We start from the raw sequence: 26,441 nt of genomic DNA, 5'->3' as shown, positions 1-26,441 counted from the left end.
TTCTGTAATGTATAACTTACTGGGCTGTTTGCAATCATTTTGATAAAATCACTGTTTTATTGCTACAAATATATCAGTCCTCTGAATGCCGAGGTCTGTATAACCCCGCCCATACCACTGATTGGACGTTTACTCCCCATATATAGTGTGCATAAAAAGCTGCCAATCACTGGTGGGGAAGAGTTATACAGAACTCATAAGCATGCAAGACTACCAGGCACTGGGGTACTAGTCCTCTAGAAATTATCTCTTGCTGATAAAACTGTGATTTTAGCAAAACTACACTAAGCAGCCCAGTAAGTGACACATAGTTGCAGTCTAGGCCTCTTTGCCTATATGATAATGCTCTCAGATTAGGTGGCAAAATCCTGACGACAGATTCCCTGTAAGATTCCTCAGGAATGCTGCTTGAAGCTGGTTTCTAGCCATTCCTGATGATTGCAGCCAGCAATAACAGCCAAATGGTGCTCTACTAAGACCTTGGACACTTTTTTTCTAACCTATTAGTATAAACATATGAGGGCTTTTTTATGGGATGAGTTGTAGTTTTTAATGCTACTATTCATTTTACCACATAAAAATTCCAAGTGGTGTGAAATGGTGAGAACAATGCAATTTTGCCATTGGGTTCTGTTTTCATGACATTTATTGTGTGTTAAAAATTCTATGATTATCGGGGTCAGTGCGATTGCAGTGATAACACATTTATTACTTTATTTTTATATTTTAGTGGTTAAAAAAATCTGAACCTTGGAAAAAAAAACTTTTTTTCTTTGTTGCCATTTTCTGAGGTCTGTAGCTTTTATCCTTTTCTGAATGTCTTGTTTTTTATTCCTGAACTGTGCTTATTATTGATGCCATTTTCCTTACATACAATATTCTGATTGCTTTTTATTGTATGTTGTAGGGAAGTCCGATACAAAAAAGGCAATTCTGGTGTTTCTATTTTTGTCTTTTTGGCATTTTGCTCAAATAATATTATTAAGAAATTAGACTGTTAAAGACACATATCAAATATGTATTTTCAATTGTTTTTTACACTTTTGGCATATTTTTTGTATGTTTAATCTTCTTAGGAGACTTGCGCCTCATCCCTGACATCTTATATTTTAATAGTCAAACCCAAAGATAGTCATGTAAACTAATATAGCTTAAAGGGGTGTTCACATCTCCAAGATCCTATCCCAATGTGTAGTAGGTGTAATAATAATAATAATAATAATTATTATTATAATAGCAAATACCTCCAATTAGAAATGTAATATAGTCTGATAGTTGCTCAGGATTCTAACCAAACTAATAGCTTTCCCTAAATGAGTGGATGTAACCATAGATACCTAAGCTGCAATGCCCTGCGCATAAGGTAAGAGACATGGCTATATCAGAAGAACTATGCTACATTACTAATTGGAGGAATTTGCTAATATTATTATTATTACAGCTACTACATATTGGGATAGGATCTTGGAGATGGGAATACTCCTTTAATTTAATTGAGGGCTGTTTGCATTCCCTTAAGGTGTCCAACATTTGATAGATACCCTAATGGAAACCAAACAGACTGCATTATAGATAAAGGGATGGTATACATCTGACGGTGTTTGCATCTATCATAGGACAAATACAGTGTTTGACAAAACTGATGGTAGTTTTTGTACAGTATTGATGAGCTGATGGTGGTTCTTGTACAGTATTGATGAGCTGATGGTGGTTCTTGTACAGTATTGATGAGCTGATGGTGGTTCTTGTACAGTATTGATCACCTGATGGTGGTTCTTGTACAGTATTGATGAGCTGATGGTGGTTCTTGTACAGTATTGATGAGCTGATGGTGGTTCTTGTACAGTATTGATCACCTGATGGTGGTTCTTGTACAGTATTGATGAGCTGATGGTGGTTCTTGTACAGTATTGATTAGCTGATGGTGGTTCTTGTACAGTATTGATGAGCTGATGGTGGTTCTTATACAGTATTGATGACCTGATGGTGGTTCTTGTACAGTATTGATGAGCTGATGGTGGTTCTTGTACAGTATTGATGGCCTGATGGTGGTTCTTGTACAGTATTGATGAGCTGATGGTGGTTCTTGTACAGTATTGATGAGCTGATGGTGGTTCTTCTACAGTATTGATGGCCTGATGGTGGTTCTTGTACAGTATTGATGAGCTGATGGTGGTTCTTGTACAGTATTGATGAGCTGATGGTGGTTCTGGTGAGGTAATCCTATAGAAACAAATACAATTGAGTGGGTGGAGACAATGGCACCATCACTGTGCTGAACGTCAGCAGCCATATACTTGTTGTCCTGGCCTTCAATACAGTCCTTAATGGCCTATGGGAAAATTGTATGTCATAAGTCATTAAGGGGTTAAATTGTTCCTGTTTGATTTGTTTATTGCAAACAACCAAAACTTAAAGGGGTTTTCCGACAAATAAAGTTCATTGTAATCAAAAGATCTTAGAACAATAACAATGTCCACAAATATATGTGTTTATAAAACGTGTTCCTGTGTTGATAATCTTATATATGTGCCCCTGCTATGTACTGTGTAACGGCCGTGTCTGACCATACAGGGACATGGTCTGATCATACCAAAGATCCTGGACTGAGATAATCTTATATATGTGTCCCTGCTATGTACTGTGTAATGGCTGTGTCTGACCATACAGGGACATGGTCTGATCATACCACAGATCCTGGACTGAGATAATCTTATATATGCTTCCCTTTTATGTACTGTGTAATGGCCGTGTCTGACTGTAGAGGGACATGGTCTGGTCATACCACATCTCCTGAGCTGGGGAGGACACAAAAGAATATAAAGACATTACAGCACAGGATCATAGCTGATTCTTTTTGTGAGGTAAAACATTTCCCTATGTGTTTTTTAAAAATGTTTTACCTCAAAGAAAGAATTATTTGCTATCCTGTGCTGTAATTTCTGTATACGCTTTTATTTCTTCACCAGCCCAGGAGCAATGGTATGATCAGACGATGTCCATGTACGGTCAGACACGGCCATTACACAGTACATAGCAGGGACAAATATATAAGATTATCTCAGCGTAGGAACAATTTTTAAAACCCATCCAATTGTGGATATTATTACTAATCTTCCAAGATCTATTGATTAACCCCCCGGGCATTTTGTGTTTTTCGGGGGTTTTTTTCTCTCTTTCTTCCGAGAGCCGTACTATTTTTAATTTTCCGTCAATCTTATCATATGAGGGCTACTTTTTTGCGGGAAGAGTTGTAGTTTTAAATGAAACCATAAGTTTTACCATATTGTGTATTGGAAAATAGAAAAAAAAATCAAGTGTGGAAAAACTGCAAAAAAAGTGTGATCGCACAATAGTTTTTGGGATATTTTATTCACCATTTTCACTATATGGTAAAACTGATGTGTTCCTCTGATGCCTGAGGTCAGTGCGACTTCATAGACATCAAAGATGAATTGGTTTACTTGTATCTAAGGGGTTAAAAAAATTCACAAGTTTGTCCAAAAAAAAGTGAAAAAGTGGCGAACGTTTTGCGCCAATTTCCTAAACACATAGCATTCTCATTTTTCGGGATGTATAGCTTAGTGATGGCTTATTTTTTGTGTCTCAAGCTGACGTTTTTAACTGTACCATTTTTGTGCAGATGCTACGATTTGATAGCCTGTTATTGAATTTTGCGCAAAATTTGCGGTGACCAAAACACGTAATTTTGGCGTTTGGATTGTTTTTTCCGCTACGCTGGTTACTGATCAGGTTAATTGATTTTATATTTTGATAGATCGGCATTTCTGAACGCTGCGATACCAAATATGTGTATATTTTCTATTTTTGTAACCCTTTAATTTTCAATGGGGTGAAAGGGGGGTGATTTGAACTTTTAGGTTTTTTTAAGTTTTTTAAAACTTTTTTTAACTTATTTTTTATTTTACTAGGTCCCTTAGGGGACTATATGGATCAGCTGTCTGATCATGCTTCCATATCTCCAGATCACAGCTACACAGCTGAGATATGCAGATATGCTGCTTTACTTTCAATGCCGGTACTATTCTGTTCTGGGGTAAGTCATCAGAATGGATCCGTGCATATACATCTCGCTGCCAGATTTTGGAAGCGAGATGTAAGGAGTTAATAGTCGCAGGTGGAACGCAATTCCACTGGCGACTAGCAGGCACACATGTCAGCTGTTGAAATCAGCTGATATGTGTGTGGATTGCCGCAGACTGCCCACGGCAAGCCGCGGGGATTAACTTCACACGATCCATGATGTACACAGTACATCATGGGTCGCTAAGGGGTTAAAATGAAGTTTGTTCAGGGGACAACCCCTTTAATACATTTTGCTAATAAACCTATTAATTTGAGGTTGAATATATTAGGGGATGGCTGGATATGAAGCTACTCTTTATTAGTACATGTTGATCACCCTTTTTTAACATCTATGTTGGCTGCATTCTCACTTATTGAATTACTTTCTCAGTTTAAACAGCATAACCCCCTCAGAAGTTAAAAGATCAAGTGTGAAGAGCACTGGATCAGAAGGAAGTGCCTCTTTGAACTGTTCAATACTCACTGTGGACTTCAAAAGTTTTAAAAATACTTGGTATGAAGTAGTGCAACAGAACAGAGAAAAGTGGAAGGCACAGGCAGCCAAAGGTGAGTAAGAAGTAATGTGACTAATGCATTCACTAATAGGGATAATGAGTAATCACTATATATACTGTATATACAAACTTGCTATAATGAAGAGAGGGAGGCTTAGTGATTTATTGACGACCTGTTCATATTATGCTCAGGGACCTTTGAGGATGCTCATTCCTTTGTGAAATAATTGAATCAGAATGAATTTATGTTTTTCCATCAATAAATCTGAATCCCATATTATTTTTCTTCATTTCATTCTATCCAAAGACACTAGAGGCAACATTGTTACAGCTCCCCACTTCAAACACGTACAGTGCCTTGGGAAAGTATTTGGCCCCTTGAATTTTTCAACCTTTTCCCACATTTCAGGCTTCAAACATAAAGATAAAAATGTTATGGTGAAGAATCAACAACAAGTGGGACCCAATTGTGAAGTTGAATGAAATTTATTGCTTATTTTAAATTTTTTTAAAAAGGTAAATAACTGAAAATTGGGGTGTGCAATATAATTCGTCCCCTTTACTTTCAGTGTAGCAAACTCACTCCAGAAGTTTATTGAGGATCTGTCAATGATCCAATGTTGTCCTAAATGACTGATGATGATAAATATAATCCACCTGTGTGTGATCAAGTCTCCGTATAAATGCACCTGCTCGGAGATAGTCTCAGTGTTCTGTTAAAGCACAGTTAGCATCATGAAGACCAAGAAACACAACGGGCAGGTCTGTAATACTTTTGTGGAAAAGTTTAAAGCTAGATTTGGTTACAAAAAGATTTCCAAAACTTTAAACATCCCAAGAAGCACTGTGCAAGCGATCATATTAAAATGGAAGGAGTATCATACCACTGCAAATCTACCAAGATCCAGCCGTACATCCAAACTTTCATCTCAAACAAGGAGAAGACTAATCAGAGATGCAGCCAAGAGGCCCATGATCACTCTGGATGAACTGCAGAGATTTACAACTGTGGTGGAAGAGCCTGTCCATAGGACAACAATCAGTCGTACACTACACAAATCTGGCCTTTATGGAAGAGTGGCAAGGAGAAAGCCATTTCTCAAAGATATCCATAAAAAGAGTTGTTTAAAGTTTGCCACAAGCCACCTGGGAGACACACCAACCATGTGGAAGAAGGTGCTCTGGTCAGATGAAACTAAAATCAAACTATTTGGGCACAATGCCAAACAATATGTTCGGCATAAAAGCAATACAGCTCATAAGCCTGAACACACCATCCCCACTGTCAAACATGGTGGTGGCAACATCATGATTTGGACCTCCTTTGCTTCAGTAGGGACAGGGAAGATGGGTAAAATTGATGGGAAGATGGATGAAGCCAAATACAGGACCATTCTTGAAGAAAACCTGTTGGAGTATGCAAAAGACCTGAGACTGGGACGGAGATTTGTCTTCCAACAAGACAATGATCCCAAACATAAAGCAAAATCTACAATGGAATGGTTCACAAATAAACATATCCAGGTCTTTGAATGGCCAAGTCAAAGTCCAGACCTGAATCCAATCGAGAATCTGTGGAAAGAGCTGAAAACTGCTGTTCAGAAACGCTCTCCATCCAACCTCACTCAGCTCAAGCTATTTGCAAAGAAAGAATGGGCAAGAATTCAGTCTCTCGATGTGCAAAACTGATAGAGACATACGCCAAGCGACTTCCAGCTGTAATCGCAACAAATGGTGGCGCTACAAAGTATTAACGTAAAGGAAATGAATAATATTGCACACCTCAATTTTGAGTTATTTATTTTTTATAAAAGTTGTAAAATAAGCAATAAATTTCATTCAACTTCACAATTATGTCCCACTTGTTATTCATTCTTCACCATAACATTAAAATTTTTATCTTTATGTTTGAAGCCTGAAATGTGGGAAAAGGTTGAAAAATTCAAGGAAGCCAAATATTTTCGCATGGCACTGTAGATGTAAATAGCTATCTTAATTTTGAGAGTAGAAACATACCCTATGGTTCGCAAGAATTGTACAAGGGATAGAGATTTTTTTAAACAATACGATATTCTGAAAAAATATTTTTAGACAAAGTATATCCAAAAATTATCCTCACTGATTCTTTTAAAAGGACAAAACATTTTTAAACAGTTTAACTGTCTTAAAATGGAAAAGGAAGAAAGATTGCATAGACTGGAACAAAGAAACTGACCCTTTGAATATTGATTATAGGTTTAAAAACTATTTTATCACCACTTTTGATAGGTCTCATTACAGATATTTTAACTAACCATTGGCTCATTATCTGTGAGATATTAATCCAGCAGAAACCAATAACATGTTCAGATGGAACAAAAATCTAAAAGGTATTATAGTACCAGCTCAGTTAGATAGATGAAGGAAAACCATAATCTTATCTATCATTATCCTTCATCAGATAGGAAATGCTTTTAATTGTGGGATTGCTATATGGTTATGCTGCAATATTATTATAAATAAGGACCAAATTTGCATTGATTATTACTTGTGATGGGTGGCTCAGTGGTTAATACTGCAGTCTTGCAGTGCTGCGGTCCTGGGTTCAAAGGACACCATCTGCAAGGAGTTTGTATGTTCTCCCCGTGTTTGCGTAGGTTTCCTCCAGGTTCTCCGGTTTCCTCCCACAATACAAAAACATACAGAAAGGGACTTTAGATTGTGAGCCCCAATAGGGACAGTGTTGCCAATGTATGTAAAGTGCTATGAAATTAATAGTGCTTTATAAATGAATAAATATTATTATTATTATTATCAGTTACTCAAGCGTAGTATTACCATTTAGAATTTATGTGTCATCTTCAATATGTCGGTAGGATAATAAAAACAATTAGAAAGAGAATGAATAAATAAAGAGGCAACATCTATAATGGTATCTTAATTCAGAGTTTATTAAGAATTTATTTTTGTGGTACACTAAATAGACCTTAGCAGTCTTCATTTAATATATTGTTAAACAAATTCCCACAAATATTCCAATTCAATTTCAAAGACTGACTAATCGTGAATCCTTTTATATTTTCAAATTTTGTATTGTTTTCTGAGGGTTTAAATAAAACAATTGAAAATATCTTTTGTTATTTACTTAATTCATCACATATCACATTTGTTTTATCATTTATCATTAGTAAATTTACACATACAGAACCTTGAAATGGTATTCATAAGAGTAAACTTTCCCAAACTTTTCACATTACAATCACAAACATAAATGATGTATTTTATTCAGATTTTATGTGATATACTAAAACTAAGTAACAAAACATCTTTGAAGTGTAAAGGAAATTACATATATTACCAATATACAGTAAATCTGAAAATTGTGATGTGCACTTGTATTCAACCCACTGTAGTCTGAAATCCCTAAATAAAATCCAGAATAACAAATTGTCCCCAAAAGTCATATAATTAGTAAATTGATTATGCCTGTGTGTAATCTATTCTCTGTATAACTACAGCAGTTCTGTGAAGGCCTCAGAGGTTTGTTTGAGAGTATTAGGGATCAAACAGCATTAGGAAAACCAAGTAACACAACAGACAGATCTGGGATACAGTTGGGAAGAAGAGTAAAGATGGGTTAGGTTATAAAATATAGCCCAAGTTCAGAACATCTTACAAACCACACTGTTCAATCTATCATCCAAAAATGGAAGCAGAATGTTACAACTGCAAACCAGTCAGGTCATGGCCGTTCACATAAACTGACATCCAAAGCAAGGAAAACACTAATTTAAGAATGAGCCAAAAGGCCCATGGTCACCTTGGAGGTTCTGCAACAATCCACAGCTCATAATAAATACTCATAGATATTTTAATATACAAGGTATACAATAAAGTTGAACAATATTTGCCCACTCTATTTTATACCATTTGTTAAACTATGATTTGCTTGTTTACAATTACAAAGGTTCCATATTGTAAGGGCAGGTGGATGGGTGGACCCAGTGTGCCACAGGGCCATGCTTACCCTGGAAGGGCATAACTAAGCGGTTACCTGGTTTTCACTAGAGCCGCTAGTGGTGGGTTGATCCACAGGTAGCCACCAGGTGCTACTCCAGGGAAGTCCCCAGGACTGCAGCAGCTGATCAGAGGGTAACAAAAGCAGGACACTAAGGCAGAACCCAGAGACATAATGACTGACCAAGGATGAGACAAACAGAGCAGATTCAGGAAACATAGACTAAGACAGACAAGGATAGGTCAAGACAACCATAAGGCAAGCCATTAGAGGTCAGGACAAACAGTAGGCTAGCCAGGGTAAAACTGGAGAGACAAAATAAAGAATAAACAATTTGACCAAAGAGACAGAACTCTTTATGCAAATAAAAAAAGAATTACTACAGATCAGGTGGACAGTCAAGGCAAACAGACAGAACTTGCCAGCAAAGTGTAGCTAAAGCATACTAAAGATCAGACACCTGTGTGGAGGAAGGAGCTACCTGAAATACCAAGTGCTGGCCGGGTATTGGCAGGAGGAAAAAAGCACACTGTAGGACTCAGGGAATACTGATTCCTGCAGAGTCCAGCTGTGCCCCCTATAGCCAGGAGAAGACTCAACAGCAACAGGCGGATGCAGAAGCAAGCTGGACATGCATAAGACAGTGCCCACAGTGAGTATGAAGGCGTATACTAGCCATGCGGGTCACAGGCAGGACACATATTTATAAATACTTCAGTAGATGTTTGTAAAGTTATCAGAAGGTAAAAATTGATTGGGATCTTTGAAAGAAATGCTTTTATGCTGTGCATATACAAAACCATGAAACATGCCTGTTAATAATTGCTATTTCACATACAGTATATTATATGTTTCATTCTTGACCCATATTATTTTAATCATAAATAATATATTTCATGTTTCGTTTCATACAGCAACTATTTAATATGTGGTTGTTAATGTAAGGGTTAACAACACACAATCTGTTGCCAAATAGTTAACTAATGAGATGATTTGACATAAGTCACCATTAGTTAGGTATATAAGATTAAATCTTTTGTCTGTATGTACCTGATTGAGTTAAATCTACTATGAAACATGTTGTTTCAATAATCCTTCTTTTTACTGTCCTCCACTCCTCTGTGTCACTATTTATCAGCAGTGCCTACAAACCTATTATTTTATTTTCCTTTCCATCATCCATAAAGTTAAAGGGCTTTTCATTAGTGTCATATTGCTAAGGTATGTCATCAGTGTTTACTGATGAGAGAGTTGCGGCACACTGACAACCCCAAATAAAGCAAAGAGACTGTAATTATGCTGCGTTATTTTTATTATTGAGAAAATTTAAAAAGTACTGTACATAGAAACGTCCACAACGGGGGCGTGTCTGGAACTCCATGAGGCAAGACGCCTGAGACCTGAGCTCCTTCGCCCGGGATCATAAATAGCACTTCTACATCAGCTCGGAGGATCCAAAATGGGGAAGAAGAAGCCCCCAAAGATGTCTAAAGACCCTGGGACCCCAGCAGCATTCACCCTGGACTCCTACCTAACGAGGGAGCCGCCCGGCGAGCAGGAGCAGGAGGAGGCCCGAGCCGGGAAGGTGACTCAGCATCTCTCCCCTCGCCCGACAGCAGCAGCAGAGGAGACTGTACGGGGACTGCCGGTACGTGCTGCAGGGGGCAGAGGGATTGAAGAACGGGGTCCAGTGAGCGCCGGCGGGATGGAGGCTCCCCTCGCGGTCAAGATGGCGGCGGCGGGGAAGACACGCGGGGACTCACCTGTGGCCCAGCAGGAGCGTGGAGGCGGTGAGCCGGAGGACCCGGAGTACCCCCGATCTCCCAGGCCAGGTGAGCGACTGCCGCTCTCCCTAGAAGCGAGCCCTGGGAACCAAGTGAGGACGGCGGAGATGATGCCGCCCCTCCCCCCTCTGGAGGTGCTGGAGCGTGGCGGCGGCTGGAGCCCCGCGGCCCACGTGGACGCCACACTGGGTGCAATGAATGGCACAGAGTGGGGCGTAGGGGAGCAGGGACTGGAGAGCAGAAGATGTGGGGGAATGGAGGATATGGCAGGAGGCAGCGGGGAGGCTTTAGGGGGCACATATGAGGCCCTGCAGAGTGCTGGAGTCCCCAGACCCCCATGGGACAGTGACACAGTGCCGGGCAGTGACTCCCTGTCTTTTCCACTGGAACCACCAATGCTGCATAATGAGACTCTCATCCCTAGGCCCCAAAGACCCCACAAAGTAATAAAGGGCCCAGGACTTCGGAGCCCCGGGTCCCCCTCCGATCCTCCAGGGGTAGATAACACCAGGCAGAGGGCCCAGGAGAGGGCAGGGGCCAGCCTTTACATCACACAACCTATGTGCCTGCCTGTTGAGTGGTGGGAGCATGTCCAACAGCTCCCTACCAAGAAGGATTTTCAAACACTCATTTCTGAGGTTAAACATGCCTGTAGATCTGAAATAGCAGCGGTCCGGCAGGATGTCATTTCCATCTCTAAAAGAATAAGCCAGCTGGAAAATGACCATACGGAAGCTAGAACAACCATCCATCACCTCCAGTCCCAAACCTCCTCTCAGGCTGACGTCATAAGGGGGCTGCAGCGTCATATTGAGGATCTGGACAACAGAGGCAGACGCCATAATATAAGGGTCAGAGGCGTACCCGAGTCCCAAGCAAAGGAGGACGTCATAACAATTTTGCAGACTATATTCAACTCACTTCTGCAGCAACCTTCTGACCATCCAATTCCCATAGATAGAGCGCATAGGGCTTTACGCCCTAAAAATCTGAAAGGGAACCCAAGGGATATTATCTGCCATATCACTGACTTTCAACTTAAAGAAGAATTAATGTTTAAAGCACGACCGCCAAAACAAGTGATGTACCGAGGTACCAAAATCCAGTTATTCCAAGATCTTTCGTGGTTAACACTCCAGCAGAGGAAGGCCCTCCACCCACTACTCTCGTCTTTGAAGGATAATAACATTCTCTACAGATGGGGGTTTCCGTTTAGCCTCACTGCACGGCGAGGGGAGACACAGGCCTGCCTTCGGGCCCCCGCTGATCTTGAGCCTTTTTGCCGGGCCTTTGACCTCCCTGTTCCGGATTTGCCAGATTGGAGTATGCCCCAGCAGATGCCGCCACTCCCTCAGACCTGGCAACCGGCTACTACGTCGCGCAAACGACACTCCAAGAGTTCGAGGGATGAAGGACCTACTTGACTCAGCTCTCATGTGATCTTATGGTTACCTGTAGAAGTTACTTCGTCCTAATGGGTTTACCTATATAGTTCTCCATATCTTTGTGATTTCTCCGTTTTAGATTATCCCGGGGGGGGGGATTGGGGCCAGTGTGCCAGGCTTGTGGAGTTTTGCCACCTACCCACTGGTAGAGTCGTACTGAATTTTTTCGCACTTTAGTTTATAGTGCAGGTTATATGCAGTGTAATACTCTCTATTCTGAGTAAATATAAGTCGGCTCTGGTATTGGGATAGTGGGCGGTTAGTTTCGACTGCCGTATACTTATCTCATAACTGAAAATTCCTATTTTATAGTTGAACATAATTATGTTTGAGTTTATTATTTTAGGTCCTGATAAGATCCACAGGTATGCAACTTATCAAAATATATCTGCTATATCACAGAGGGGTTCAGGGGGGTCGCCTGCCACGCACACTAAACGAAAGTCTCAGATATTAGCCTCCACACGAGCACATCTAGAGGTCATGAGATGGCGAAGATAATGAGTCTTAATGTTAAGGGGTTGAATTCTGATGTGAAGAGGAGGCTGGTCCTTCAGGAGATGCGGAAGTCAAGGGCGGCAGTAGTGTTCCTGCAAGAAACACACTTTGCAAACAAAGGGTCTTTTAGCTTTGCCCGCCATTGGTTTCCTCAATCCTTTTCAGCCACAAACTCAAAGAAGAGAGCAGGGGTGGCCATATTGATTTCCCGCACTTGCCCATTTCAAGTGGGCAAGTGTGAGGCAGATCCGTTAGGTCACTATCTGATTGTCAAGGGAGCTTTGAATGGGAAACGGATAATCCTCTGTAACCTATATGCCCCTAACGTCAATCAGCTTAAATTTGTTTCATCTGTCTTGGCGCGTCTTTCAGCAGATCGTGGTGCCATACACATTATAGGAGGGGATTTTAACATGGTGTTCTCGGAGAATGCTGATAAATTGCATACACTCTCACATCCCGTAAGTCAACATAGATCATCACAATTATCTGTTGGTTTCCGCAGGCTTATCCGTAAACACCAATTGTATGACCTCTGGAGAATAGACAACCCAACAGCAAGACAATACACCTTCTTCTCACATCCGCACAATTCACATAGTCGAATAGACTACTTCTTCGGCAATATCCCCACACTTAGAGCACTTCAGCAGGCGCAGATTGGTAGCATCACCTGGTCGGACCATGCCCCCGTATCGATATTTCTGAACCTGACAACTGCCCCTCTAAAGAGAACCCACTGGAGACTTAATGAATCTTTATTAACTAACATTTCCTCTCGAGAATCCCTCCGACGGGCCATACAGAATTATTTTACGGAAAACTCTCAGTCACCTCCATCCTTCCCGCTGATATGGGAAGCCCACAAGGCAGTTATTAGGGGGGAGTGCATAGCCCTCTCCTCTAGGATTAAAAAGGATTCTCAACAGCTCTATCACCAATATGAAAAGGATTTACGTGCAGCAGAGGAACAGCTCTGTACCCGTCCCTCTAGGATTCGCCTGAAAAAAGTGATAGACTTGAGATCTAAATTAAAAGAGATTACGCAGGGTCACGTAGAAAAACTTCTCCGGTACTCCCGCCAGAAATATTACGAATATGGGAACAAACCGCACACGATGTTAGCCAGAAAGCTTAGAGACCAAACGATGACTACGGCCCCTTGCGCGATAAAGGACACTTTGGGTATCCCTCAATATGACCCCACAAAAATGGCCCAATTGTTTCAAGCTTATTACACATCATTACACTCTATCCCCTCGCCATTTCCAATGTCCCAACCAGACAGAGCAAAAATAGTGAATGATTACTTGGCCACCTGTCACCTCCCAAAGTTGTCCCAAGAGGCGGTGGAGGAACTCAATCGGAAAATATCCCCAGATGAGATACAACAAGTGATCAAAGACCTGCCAGGTCATAAAGCCCCGGGTCCTGATGGGTTCACTTACCTATACTACACGACATTTGTAGAGGAGCTGTCTCCTCACCTAACACACCTTTTCAATCTGTTCATGGAGGGTGTAGACATTCCAAATACATTCCTACATTCCTATATAACTATTATCCCCAAAGCCGGTAAGGACCCGATGGAGTGTGCGAGCTACCGCCCGATTAGCCTCTTAAATTCGGACCTCAAGATATTTACTAAACTTTTAGCTGAGCGTCTAAATAATTGGCTCCCGTACTTGGTTCATAAAGACCAGGTTGGGTTCATTCGCTACCGTCAGGCGGGAGATAACACACGTAGGATTCTGGACTTGGTGGAGGTGGTGAACAGGGAGGGAGGGGAGGCTCTGCTTCTAAGCTTGGATGCAGAGAAGGCCTTTGACAGGCTGGACTGGTCCTTCATGTTTTCTGTGTTGGGCCATTTCGGACTGTCGGGGCCATTTGTCTCGGCATTAAGAGGCTTATACTCGTGTCCGGCAGCGACAATTCGCCTCCCTCACGCTCACTCAGAATCCCTCCCTATCAGAAATGGAACGAGGCAGGGATGCCCACTGTCCCCTCTTTTATATGTTCTTAGCATTGAACCGCTGGCTGCTCAAATTCGGCTTAACCCAGATATTATGGGGGTCAAAGTTCGGGAAAAATCCTTTAAGGTGGCTTTATTTGCGGACGATGTTTTGTTGTCCCTGACTAACCCTGTTGTCTCACTGCCAAACCTGCATGCAGTCTTAGCCCAGTATGCGAGGTTCTCGTGATATAAACTTAACTCAGATAAAACAGAGGCAATTACCCATTAACATCCCGGAAGGTAAAGTGCGGTCCCTTAAGCAAAATTTTAAGTATTCCTGGCGTTCGGACTTCCTGCGATACTTAGGGGTTAAAATAACCCCCAGCTACAAAACAACATATCAGACAAATTTCCCACCCTTGATTCGAGACGTTGAAAATAGCCTAAAGAAATGGTCTTCCCTGCAGATCTCTTTTCTAGGCAAAATAGCCACAATTAAAATGTCAATAATTCCGAAATTTCTGTACCTCTTCGAAACACTTCCGGTACGAGTCCCTATGGGGGTGTTGAAAAGAGTCCAGTCAATGCTTATGCAATTCATCTGGCACTCGGGGAGGCATCGCATCCCAGACTCAGTCTTGTGCGCACCACGTTCAAGAGGGGGTCTATCGTGCCCAAATCTTATACTCTATTATTATGCCTCTCATTTACGTACTCTGGCCTCTTGGACAACCCTGCCAGCATATAATAAATGGACAGAGATTGAGAAGCTCTGGATGGCACCTTTCCACCCAAGCTCTCTAATCTGGGGCCGCCCTAGTGAAACTCATTCGAGAAATCTTTTAGGCCCAATGGCATTTATAAGGGAGCTGTGGCGGCAGTGCAGGATAAAGTTCCAACTGGCAACACAGTCTTCCCTACTCACCCCTTTCCTGTTCACTCCACACTTGACACAGGGCATGAGCCCGGGGGTGGTGGGGCAATGGGCAAAGGAGGGCCTGTACTGTTTCCGTGACATTGTTAACCCAGTCACCTTAAAATTAAAGACATTCTCAGACCTACGACACCAGTACAGATTACCTCTCTACCTCCATTTCTCATACCAACAGATAGCGCATTTCTTCTCGACCATTAAAGGGCAGATGGCGTCATGTCGTCCCTCAACCTTTGAGGCCCTCTGCTCGGGGCGCACTTCAACTAAGGGTTTGATTTCAGCCATCTACAACATATTGTCAAGAGGGAACTCTTTAGAGATAGTGAAGCACACATATATGAAGAGATGGGAGGGCTGGATCGGTCGACCTATATCGGAAGCACTCTGGTCGGTGATATGGACTAGGACATTTCGGTCCTCAGTCAGCACTCTCTATAAGGAGAACCAAGTCAAAGTCCTTATGACATGGTATCACACTCCAGAGCTTCTGCATAAGTTCAACCGTTCCTATCCAGATGAATGTTGGAGATGTGGACATGGGGGAGCTTCTTTATATCATATATTCTGGACATGCCCAGCTATCGGTGGTTTTTGGGAGGAGGTGGAGTCCCTGATGGGTAGATTGGTAGGTAGAAATCTGAGTAGGGATCCGGTGGTATATTTACTAAACGCTCTCCCTTCGTCTTTAAGCAAATCTGAATTAAAGCTTCTCCTGCATATTCTCACTGCTGCCAAATGTCTAATATCATTATTCTGGAAGAGGGTAGCACCGCCGTCAATCTCAGATCTTTATGCTAGGATAAAAGACGTGAGAAATATGGAGAGGTTGACGGCCCAGCTCCACAACAGAATGGATGGATTTGTAAAGATATGGTCTCTGTGGGATGATTTTGGAAATACGTTCCAGATTTGAGCCCGAATAAGTGGTGTTGATTTCTTTCCCCTTTCCAAGGCCGAAGTGTGCTGGGGGATTCTCCCCCCTTTTTTTCTACCTGATATTACATCTGTGTATTGCATAATGTATCTAACGGCATACCTGGGACATGTCTCCTTTACATGTCTATCTGTTTCTGATTTACTGTAAAACTTGTTTAAAATCTTTTTTCAAAAATAAAAAGTTGATTAAAAAAAAAAAAAGAAACGTCCACAACAAAAATCAATGTTTCGGCCCACTGGCCTTCGTCAGACTGGACTTGTCTAGGTATAATGTGATAAACAATGACCCATTAATAATCATGATACAATATGTAATAATACAGGATATACAGATAGTAATGTAATACACCTAGTCAAAATAACATTTGATCAACAGAACAACATAGTTAGAGGAATCAAAATATACCTCATCTAGTAGATAATAAGTACACAATAAACAATAAGATTGTGTTTACCTAATAACGATTATCTCAGTAGCTTTACACACTGCCACTGCAGGAGGCATGTAGGCGCACTCCACGTCTCCCTTATTCATCATAGTTGTATGTTTTGGGTCATTGTCATACTGGAAGACCCAGACTCGACCCATTGGTGGAGGGAAAGAGGTTGTTACTTAGGATTTTATGGTACATGGCTCCATCAGTTGTCCCGTTGATGCGGTGAAGTAGTCCTGTGCCCTTAGCAAAGAAACACCCTAAAACATAATGTTTCCACCTCCATGCTTGATAGTGGGGATGGTGTTCTTTGACTCATAGGCAGAATTTTTCTTCCTCCAAACACGACGAGTTGAGTTAAGGCCAGAGAGCTCAATTATTGTCTCATCTGACCACAGCACCTTTTCCTAATTACTATCAGAATCATCCAGGTGTTCATTGGCAAACTTCAGACGGGCCTGCACATGTGCCTTCTTGAGCAGTGGGACTTTGCGGGCACTGTAGGATTCTAATCCATTATGGTGTAATGTGTTAGCAATGGTTTTCCTGGTGACAATGGTCCCAGCTGCCTTAAGATCATTAACAAGTTCCCGCCGTGTAGTTTTAGGCTGATCTCTCACCTTCCTCATGATCCTGGATATCCCACGAGGTGAGATTTTGTATGGTTTGACACTCATTTTGTATTTCTTCCATGTTCTAACTATTGCACCAACAGTTGTCTCCTTCTCACCCAGCGTCTTACTTATGGTTTTGTAGCCCATTCCAGCCTTGTGCAGGTCTATGATCATGTCCCTGACATCCTTAGGAAGCTCTTTGGTCTTGCCCATGTTGTAGAGGTTAGAGTCTGACTGATTAATTGAGTCTGTGGACAGGAGTCTTTTATTAAGTTGACAATTTAAGACAGTTGTATTTAATGCAGGTAACAAGCTGATTAGGAGCGTCTAAGTGGTCTGTAGGCGCCAGAACTCTTAATAGTTGGTAGAGGATCAAATACTTATTTCTCTCTGGAAAATGCAAATAAATTTATATAATTTATACAATGTAATTTTTTGGATTTTACTTTGGATATTTTATCTCTGACTGTTAAAATTAATCTACTCTTAAAATTATAGACTGTTCATGTCTTTGTCAGTGGGCAAACTTACAAAATCAGCAAGGGATCAAATATTTCCTTCACTGCAAGAACACCACATACATCACACAAGCATAGTTAGTGCACATCAGATATCCACAAGAACAGTGGACACATCACACAAGCACAGCATGAAAATAGTGCAAACACACAAGTACAACATAGATATTAGACATGTTAAAGAAGTCAAAGAAGGACAGGATGCATGGTAGACACATTAGAGAAGGACAGTGCAAAGGTCAATCAAATCATACAAGCAGAGAACACACATCACACAAACATAGCATGCGTTTCAGGTACGTCAAACAAGTCACACAAGTACAGGACAAACATCACACAAATCTTACAAGCACAGCATAAACATTATACAAGCACAGTGAACATATCACACAAGCACAGCGAACACATCAGACACAAGCACAGCACCAAGTTCACAAAAGTACACATCAGAGACAGATCATCCAAGCATAGCCTACTGCGGGCTTCACACGATGCGATATATCGTGCTGAGCGACGTCGCTGTGGGCGGCGAACATCCACTTCCTGAAGGGGGTGGGACGTTCGGCGTCACAGCGACGTCACAATGCGGCCGGCCAATAGAAGCCGAGGGGCGGAGATGAGCGGGATGTAAACATCCCGCCCACCTCCTCCCTTCCGCATAGCCGACGGGAGCCGCGGGACGCAGGTAAGCTGTGTTCATTGTTCCCGGGGTGTCACACAGTGCGATGTGTGTTACCCTGGGTACAATGAACAACCTGCGCTAAGTAAAATAAACTATTTTTTAAAAATGAGCGACGAGTACACGATACCCGATTTCTCACCGATTTGGGATCACTCGTAGGTGTCACACGGGACACGTCGCCAACGAAGCCAGATGTGTGTCCCGAAAACTGTGACCCCGACGATCTATCGCATGATAGATCGCCTCGTGTGATGCCCGCATACATGTCACACAAGCTCAGCAATCTCAATTGTTCCGCACCTGTCACAGCTAAAATTACAAATCATCCTGCAAAAAATATATGGCTATATTAACAGAAAAATAAGTTATGGAAGAAAGTGAGTTAATAGAGTGCAATGTTGTAAAATGAAAGGGTTAATATGGATACACGCAATTATTGTGCTACTTGTTATTCTCTCTAGATGCAGAAGAGAGAGCAAAGAGAGATGCAGAAGAAAACAAGCTGCAAGAAAAGGACGATAAAAAGAGTGATGAAAGAGAAGACAAAAATGAGAACGAAAAATCCTCACAATCCAAACATGAGGCAAATAAAGAAACAAACTCCAGTGATGGCAAACACACTGAAACTAGTCAGGGAAATATTAACGGGACTCGATTACCAAATGTCAACAGACGAGATGATTCCTCAGGACAAAGTCAAAGTAAGCAAGAGAAGTCTGGTGAAAGTGAGGGAAAACAGCAAGTGCAAAATGGTGAGTTAAGGTGACTGATCTTAGTTTCTTCATGTTTGAATTACCATGTACTGGTGTAATATAAGTATACTGTATATTTATAGTATCTACTATAGCAGGGGTGGGGAACCTTTTTGCTGCCAAGGGCCATTTGGAAATTTCTAACAACCTTCGGGGGCCGCATAAAATTATCAACTTGAAAATTACCCTCCTATATTTAGTCAAACAATTAATTAACTCACCCCTATTGTAGTGGCTGGAGCTGCTTCTCTTTGGTGCAGTTATGATATTACGTGATATTGATCATGTTGCTACTCATAACTGCTTTTCCAGGTTTGTCTCGGTCTGGAGAACAGTCAATTCTTTGTGATAATAAGTTTTGTAAATCATATACATCACATAGGAGATGTTGGGACAGCTGTATATACATCACAGCAGACGCTGGGGGCATTTATAACACAGGGGGGGCTGGGGCATATACATCACAGGAGACACATCACTGGGGAGGCTGGGAAATATACACCACTGTGGAGGGAAAGGGGCATAGACATCACTGGAGGTAGATACATCACAGGTGTCTATATACATCAAAGGGTGTACATACATCACTGGGAGGCATAGAGATGGCTGTGGGGCACAGACATCACTGAGAGCCACAGACATCACATCACCAAGGGATATATGCATCACTGGGGTCACATACAGCACTGGGGGTACATACAGCACTGGGGGTGTATACATCAAAGGGGGGTATATACATCACTGGGAGGCTCTAAACATGACTGTTGGGTATAGACATCACTGGGTAGCATAGACATAACATCACTCTAAGGGGTATATTTATCACATTTGGGGCACAGACCACATCACTGGGTGGTATATACATCACTGGGGGTATATACTTCACCCGGGAGGCATAGAAATGCCTGTGTGGCGTAGACATCACTGAGTGGCACAGACATCACATAGACATCATATCACTGAAGGTTATATACATCACTGAGGGCATGTACAGCACTGTAGGACACATACAGCACTGGGGGGTATATACATCACTTTGGGGTACCAACATAACTGGGGCACACATATAGGACTGAGAGTATATACATCATTGGGAGACACCTACATCATGGGATGGAGGGCACATACAGCACTGGGAGGCACAGACATCACTAGGAAGCACAGACATCACTGGAGGGGCACATACATCATTGGGGGTATATATACATCACTTAGGGGCACATGCATCACAGGGGGCATATACATCAATGGGAAAACATACAGCACTCTGGGGCACATACAGTATTGAGGGGCACATACAGCACTGATGAGCACAAATAGCACTTGGTATGGTGGAGTTGCACCTGCTCTTCTTCTGTAAGATGGGAGCACATTGCAAGTTAACCCCACCCATAAAGTACATCCTCACCCTAATCATTCAGTGTATGCACAGGCAACATTTAGTATTGAATGCTATGTGCAAGTGCTTTCAGTCTCAGCACACATTAAGGTTTAAATGGCCGGCTGCCAGCAAGTTTCGGATGCTACCCAAGTAACGACGTCCTCGGAATCTGCCCTGAGGCTGCAGAAAGGGTCATTGCAGGGCACATGCGACCTGTAGGCCAGAGGTTCCCCACCCATGTACTATAATAGTATCCCTAAGATAAGTTTATCGTCTTTAACTAGAAGCCACAAAATAAAAAATTGATATCATAAAATAGTGATTCTGATAAATTTCATGCAGTAATAATTAATGTACACTAGAAAAGAGCATATGGGGCCAATTCTTCAAACAAATTATTGATAATTTTCAAGCATAAGGCTATGTGCGCATGTGTGCGCTCTGCACCGCACCTAAAGGGTGCGCTTCAGAGCGCAGCTGAAAAGCTCCGTTCTGAAGCGCATGGTGCCGGCAGAGAACATGTGCTCTGCATGCTGCCTCTCCCTATAGACAGCATGCAAACCGCACAGAAGAAGTGACATGTCACTTCTTAGAACGCAGCGATTCGGGCAGCAGCCGAATCGCTGCGTTCTAATATGCCACGTGCGCACAGCTCCTGCACAATCTCCATAGACTGTGCAGGGGACGCAGGACGCATGCAGTTACGCTGCGGTGCAGAACGCAGCGTAACTGCATTCAATACGCACACGTGCGCACATAGCCTAAAACTGTCCAAATTTTGTGTGCAATTGGGCGAAAATGTTGTGACTTTTGGTGTTTTTATGCATGTTCTAGCAAGTTCTGACACTGTTTTGAAAAATAGTGTAAATTAAGGAAGAAATGTAATGTGGTTCTTGACCGGTGTACATTTCTTGCAGACCGGCCAGGCAAGGTGATGCATGCAGATTAGGTCGAGAAACAGCAGCCGTAGCAGCAACAATACAGTCTAGCACTATGAAACACAGTGGGCAGTCAGAAGCTATGTAGCTGGTGTGACAGTGCCATGGTTGCTCCAGGTGCAGCATGGTAGAAAGTTGAGACAAAGTAGGCAATGAGATACCTTGTCAGTTTAGGGTCAGCAATGGCACACCGGGCAGCAGCAGTACTAAAGTATAGATGACATGATTGACATCGAGTAGATGCCTGGCAAAGTGTGGTCTATTGGAACTGGCAGCTGTAGAATGATGTTAGTAGATGATGTAAGATGACAGTAAGTCAGACAGACAGATGTCATTTAATCATTGACATCAGTCATCATTGCATCATAATTTGCACTGTACCATTAGGTTTTCCACCCTTCATGCAGGTAACCTGGTTTACCGGATGCACTAAATACCCCCTCTGATATTACACTGTAGTCTGGACATGACAGGACTACCCTATCAAAATTGGCCAGTTCCTGTCACTGGTCCACTTCTTTGCCCGAGAATTCCATTGTAGCGGAACTTAGGGTATCTGACTGAGATAAGGCACAATCTAGGTATGACTGAAACTGGCACTTTAGTTGGTGCATCTGTGTTTTGCTGAAGTGCACCAGCTTGTAGAAACGGCAGAAGAAACATGTTGTGCATCGTGTCAAATATGTCAAATATTCTGTAGTTGTTGGTGTTTCCTTCGCTACATTCTGCAGCTCTAACACTGGCACAGGAAAGGTCTCCTGATCAATCGTGCAGATGGCAGGGGTATTGCTCTGCGATAACAACGCAGAGCCAGTAACTGAACATATCCTGGAAGTAAGCCTGTTTGTAATCCCTTTTGAAAGGTGGAACTAAGTCCCCCATTTTGCATTTATAGTAAAGGTCTAAAAGTGTGGCTATCCAATGCCTTTCTTCACATGAACAATATGATTATCCTCCAACAAGCATTGCAGCATACAGCTTGTGTGGCTCGCCAGCACGACTGAGGGCCCCATTGTTTCATTGTCATAACCCCACTTCAACAGTTGGTTGTCATGGTCAACATTGTATAAGAAGAAAAAACTTTGGCACACTTAACCCAAGAATTAGAAGCAGATGATTTTCTTATTGCTTATTGTAATGTGAATAAACAATAAATCCAAAAGTGGAGCAGTCCAACGTTTCGGCTCAATCCAGAGCCTTCATCATGGACATAAAGTCCTCTAGGATTGTGGGATGTTTTGATATATTCAATATAAAGGACAACTGTCGCACTGTCTGTATACTATATACACATGTGGAAAATGCAGCTGACAATAGTCAAAGTATAGAGAGTGGTGCAAGTAGAATAAAGTTCAGACTATCTGTGTATGGTAAGAACACAGAACAGGTGCAGCTAACAGTAAGCAGATTGACAATAATGTACCTGGTAAGAGGTTTTTGTTAGAACCGGGACACAATAACATAAATTACCAGAGGTATAGAATCCAGTGACTGTTCTGTGCGTCTCACCAATGACCTCCAGCACAGCAGGCTTTCACCTGGGTGTTCCCCTATACACCTCACCAATATAGGTTCACCTACAACCTGGAGCTCCCAATATAATTCCTGACAGTACTTCAGCATACTATTAATCTGGCATCTTATAAGATGTGACACACAGTTACTCGATTCTTTACCTCACATGGATGCCATCTGGGTGTTGTATGTGTTTCATTTGGGCTGTCGGTAAAAAACGGACATGTCTCCATGTGGCTCAAAAGGACACATGGTCCATGGGAAAACACAGAGATGTGAAGACACTTATGCATGTGAACGTGTCTACAGTACATGTGAAAGTGGACACCACACATAGTGGAGAAAGGGACATGTGAAGGGGGCCTCAGCAATGGAGTCACTTGCACGTGAATCAGGCTGTGTTGTAATTCTTATATTGCTTGGCTATTTTACATATTGTAGCTTACTTCAAGTTAATATTAAAATGCTTCCAAAAACAATACTAAGGACCAGGGGGCACTCACTGCGAGTGGAAGAAAAGCGATTCCGACACCTAAATAGGAAAGGGTTCTTTACAGTTAGAGCAGTCAGACTGTGGAATGCCCTACCACAAGAGGTAGTAATGGCAGATACTATAACAGCTTTTAAAAAAGGGCTGGATGATTTCCTCAGTACACAAAACATTGCTGGTTATAAATGACTTAGTGACCAAATGTACAACTGGTGGAGGAAGGTTGAACTAGATGGACCTAGGTCTTTTTTCAACCTAAGTAACTATGTAACTATGTAACTATGCTAATAATTAAAAATGTCTAGAAGAATATTTTTTACTGCCAGGAAAATTCACAATGGTTGAATTTAGATTATACTTGATTACTCTTTAGAAGTAATTTCAGGGAGGGTCTTGAAAAGTGAAGTATTTTATTACATGTCTCGTTACCCATATCAAGCCGCTTGCAGATCCCTTTACTTCAGGTCACCACCACAGACCACATCCTGATTCTGGTCCCCATGTCAGCAATGCCCAGGAGCATTGATGACTTCAGAAAAGTGGAGAAGCAAATATTTTTCTAGGTTGCATGGCATCCAGGAGATTTGCCTGATTTTCCTGGAGTCACATACATTTCCCATACAGTTCAAGCAAGTGGATAAGTCTAGTTTAGAATGTAAACTTTACTCACATTGGTTCTCTTCAGCCACAATTTGAGAAACAGTGGTGTCTGTGGTTTGGGCTGCATCTAAACGTAGAAGATCAAATTGATGCGCAGAGAATCAACTATGAGTTGGTTTTTAATTTGGTTTGCGTGAATAAGCCATTTCACATAGTGCTCAAGAGTCACAGAATGGGTTAATCACATTAGGCACAGCTAGGCACGCTTCCTCATAATCCCCTGCAGCTATCATATCACATCACATCTTTTAAAGATGATGTACAAGAAAGCACACAGTTTTCTGAAGACAAGCAGACTAAGGACATGGATTACAGGAACCATCCTGTGGTCTGATGAGATCAAGATAAACTTATTGGGTTCATATGGCTACACTCCTCCATGACCACCACTGCCTTGCTGTAAAGGTGCTAGACCTAAACCCTACTAAGCATCTGTATGACATCTTCAAACAAAAGGTGCTTGAGTGCAAGATCTGTAACTTTCACCAGCTCTGTGATGTCCCCATGGAGGATGGAAGAAGATCCAGTAGCTCTAGTGAACCCCATGCTCAATAGAGTTAAGGCAGTGCTTGAAGATAAAGGTGGCCACATAAAATAATGATACTTTGGGAACAATTTGGCCATTTTCACCTAGGAGTGTACTCACTTTTGTTGCCAGCAGTTTTGACAGTGATTAAAAAGGGGGGAGAGCTCCGGCACACTACCTCAATGTAGTCAGACACAAAAGAGTTTCTTTTTATACTTATTTTATTTTGAAAAAAAAGGATTCATGCATATGATGTCCACAATTTTAACGTTTCGACCATATTTTGGTCTTCATCAAAGGGACCATCTAAATACAAATGTGAACACAAATAATTACAAAGCATATAACAAATGTACAAAAAATCATCACATATTGTCAACGTAGGGGTTCAGTTTAGAAAAGCGGAAGGATCAATTAGGATTTATGATCATTGTAAGTAGAACATAGGAGGTATATAATGACTATGATACCAACACCCTGTCATAAAATGGAAGGTGTCCGAATGGTGAGGATAGTGTTGTACGGAGTGTAACTAATAAAGCTAACGTTACCTGTGGTAGTTAGGCCAGGTGAGTTGTAACTAGGAAATGCTTTGCGGCAAGTACCGAAGGACCGTAGCTCAAAAGTATAATTAACCATATATTCTATCAAGGATAAAAAACAACAACAGGTCTAAACATCTGGATATAAATGTCAAATCCTCATTCTATATGTACCTAACATTAATACCTTAGAACTATGGATCATGTGTAATACGCCCGGCCGCTATATTAGTTCGGCTCATTCAAATTCTATAGTTAGGTGCAGCCACTGTTTCCTCTATAAGGAGACAAAGAGACATAAGTCCATGGGATCCACACACTGGATCATATTACAAGGAGAGAACTTACATGTACTCACTCTGTAACAGGGTCTAGTAAGGAAATAGGAGGGCAATATTTTGCTCCAGTATCCTATAATACATAACACAGTATATTGTGACTGTACTGATTATGTGTCTACGGACATATGACTTATATAGTGAGACCTACCAATAAGGTGCAACAGAGTAGTGTCCTTATCCTAGTTGAAACCAGTTCCTGTATACTCTAGTGTTGCATGCGGAAGTCCTCTGAGCAATAATCCCTGTCTAGTATAGGGAACCAGGCTGCAGTATATATAGTAGGTGAGGGTCTCTAATGAATGAAAGACATTTTTTTCAAAAATGAATATACTTAGCTTATCTATTAGAACTTAGAGATCATAACATAGTTGATAGACCTGTTCAGGTTCCTAAATGGTTATGGGTATCGCCCAAGGGGGACCGGACTGTCTAAATAAAGACAGAAGGAGGACATGAGTAAAGTTATATAAACAAGCCGCAAAGCATCACCCCGTAACTCACCTGAACCGTGTGAAAAGGCAACAGGACCTACTCCCTCAGTGTGGCAGTGATGAATGCCGGCTAGTGGGGGTTTATAAAGGGAAAACCTGCACTAATCATTTGAATGAGCCGAACTAATATAGCGGCCGGGCGTATTACACATGATCCATAGTTCTAAGGTATTAATGTTAGGTACATATAGAATGAGGATTTGACATTTATATCCAGCTGTTTAGACCTGTTGTTGTTTTTTATCCTTGATAGAATATATGGTTAATTATACTTTTGAGCTACGGTCCTTCGGTACTTGCCGCGAAGCATTTCCTAGTTACAACTCACCTGGCCTAACTACCACAGGTAACGTTAGCTTTATTAGTTACACTCCGTACAACACTATCCTCACCATTCGGACACCTTCC

The 26,441-nt window shown here is 41.7% G+C and overlaps 1 protein-coding gene across 3 annotated transcripts in view; it reads left to right on the top strand.

Moving 5' to 3' along the window:
- PDE1C (phosphodiesterase 1C) overlaps positions 1 to 26,441 on the top strand; it is a 1,233,587-nt gene that overhangs the window by 1,131,748 nt on the left and 75,398 nt on the right. For all 3 annotated transcript variants that reach the window (XM_075315087.1, XM_075315088.1, XM_075315090.1), the window contains 2 exons: positions 4,478 to 4,653; positions 18,859 to 19,149. In XM_075315087.1, coding sequence (XP_075171202.1) covers positions 4,478 to 4,653; positions 18,859 to 19,149 — 467 coding nt within the window. The remainder of the gene's footprint in view (positions 1 to 4,477; positions 4,654 to 18,858; positions 19,150 to 26,441) is intronic.

Source organism: Anomaloglossus baeobatrachus, chromosome 6, assembly GCF_048569485.1.
Source record: "Anomaloglossus baeobatrachus isolate aAnoBae1 chromosome 6, aAnoBae1.hap1, whole genome shotgun sequence".
Taxonomy (NCBI): domain Eukaryota; kingdom Metazoa; phylum Chordata; class Amphibia; order Anura; family Aromobatidae; genus Anomaloglossus; species Anomaloglossus baeobatrachus.
Note: the sequence above shows the minus strand (reverse complement) of the source record. Positions and strands in the feature narration are given on the sequence as shown.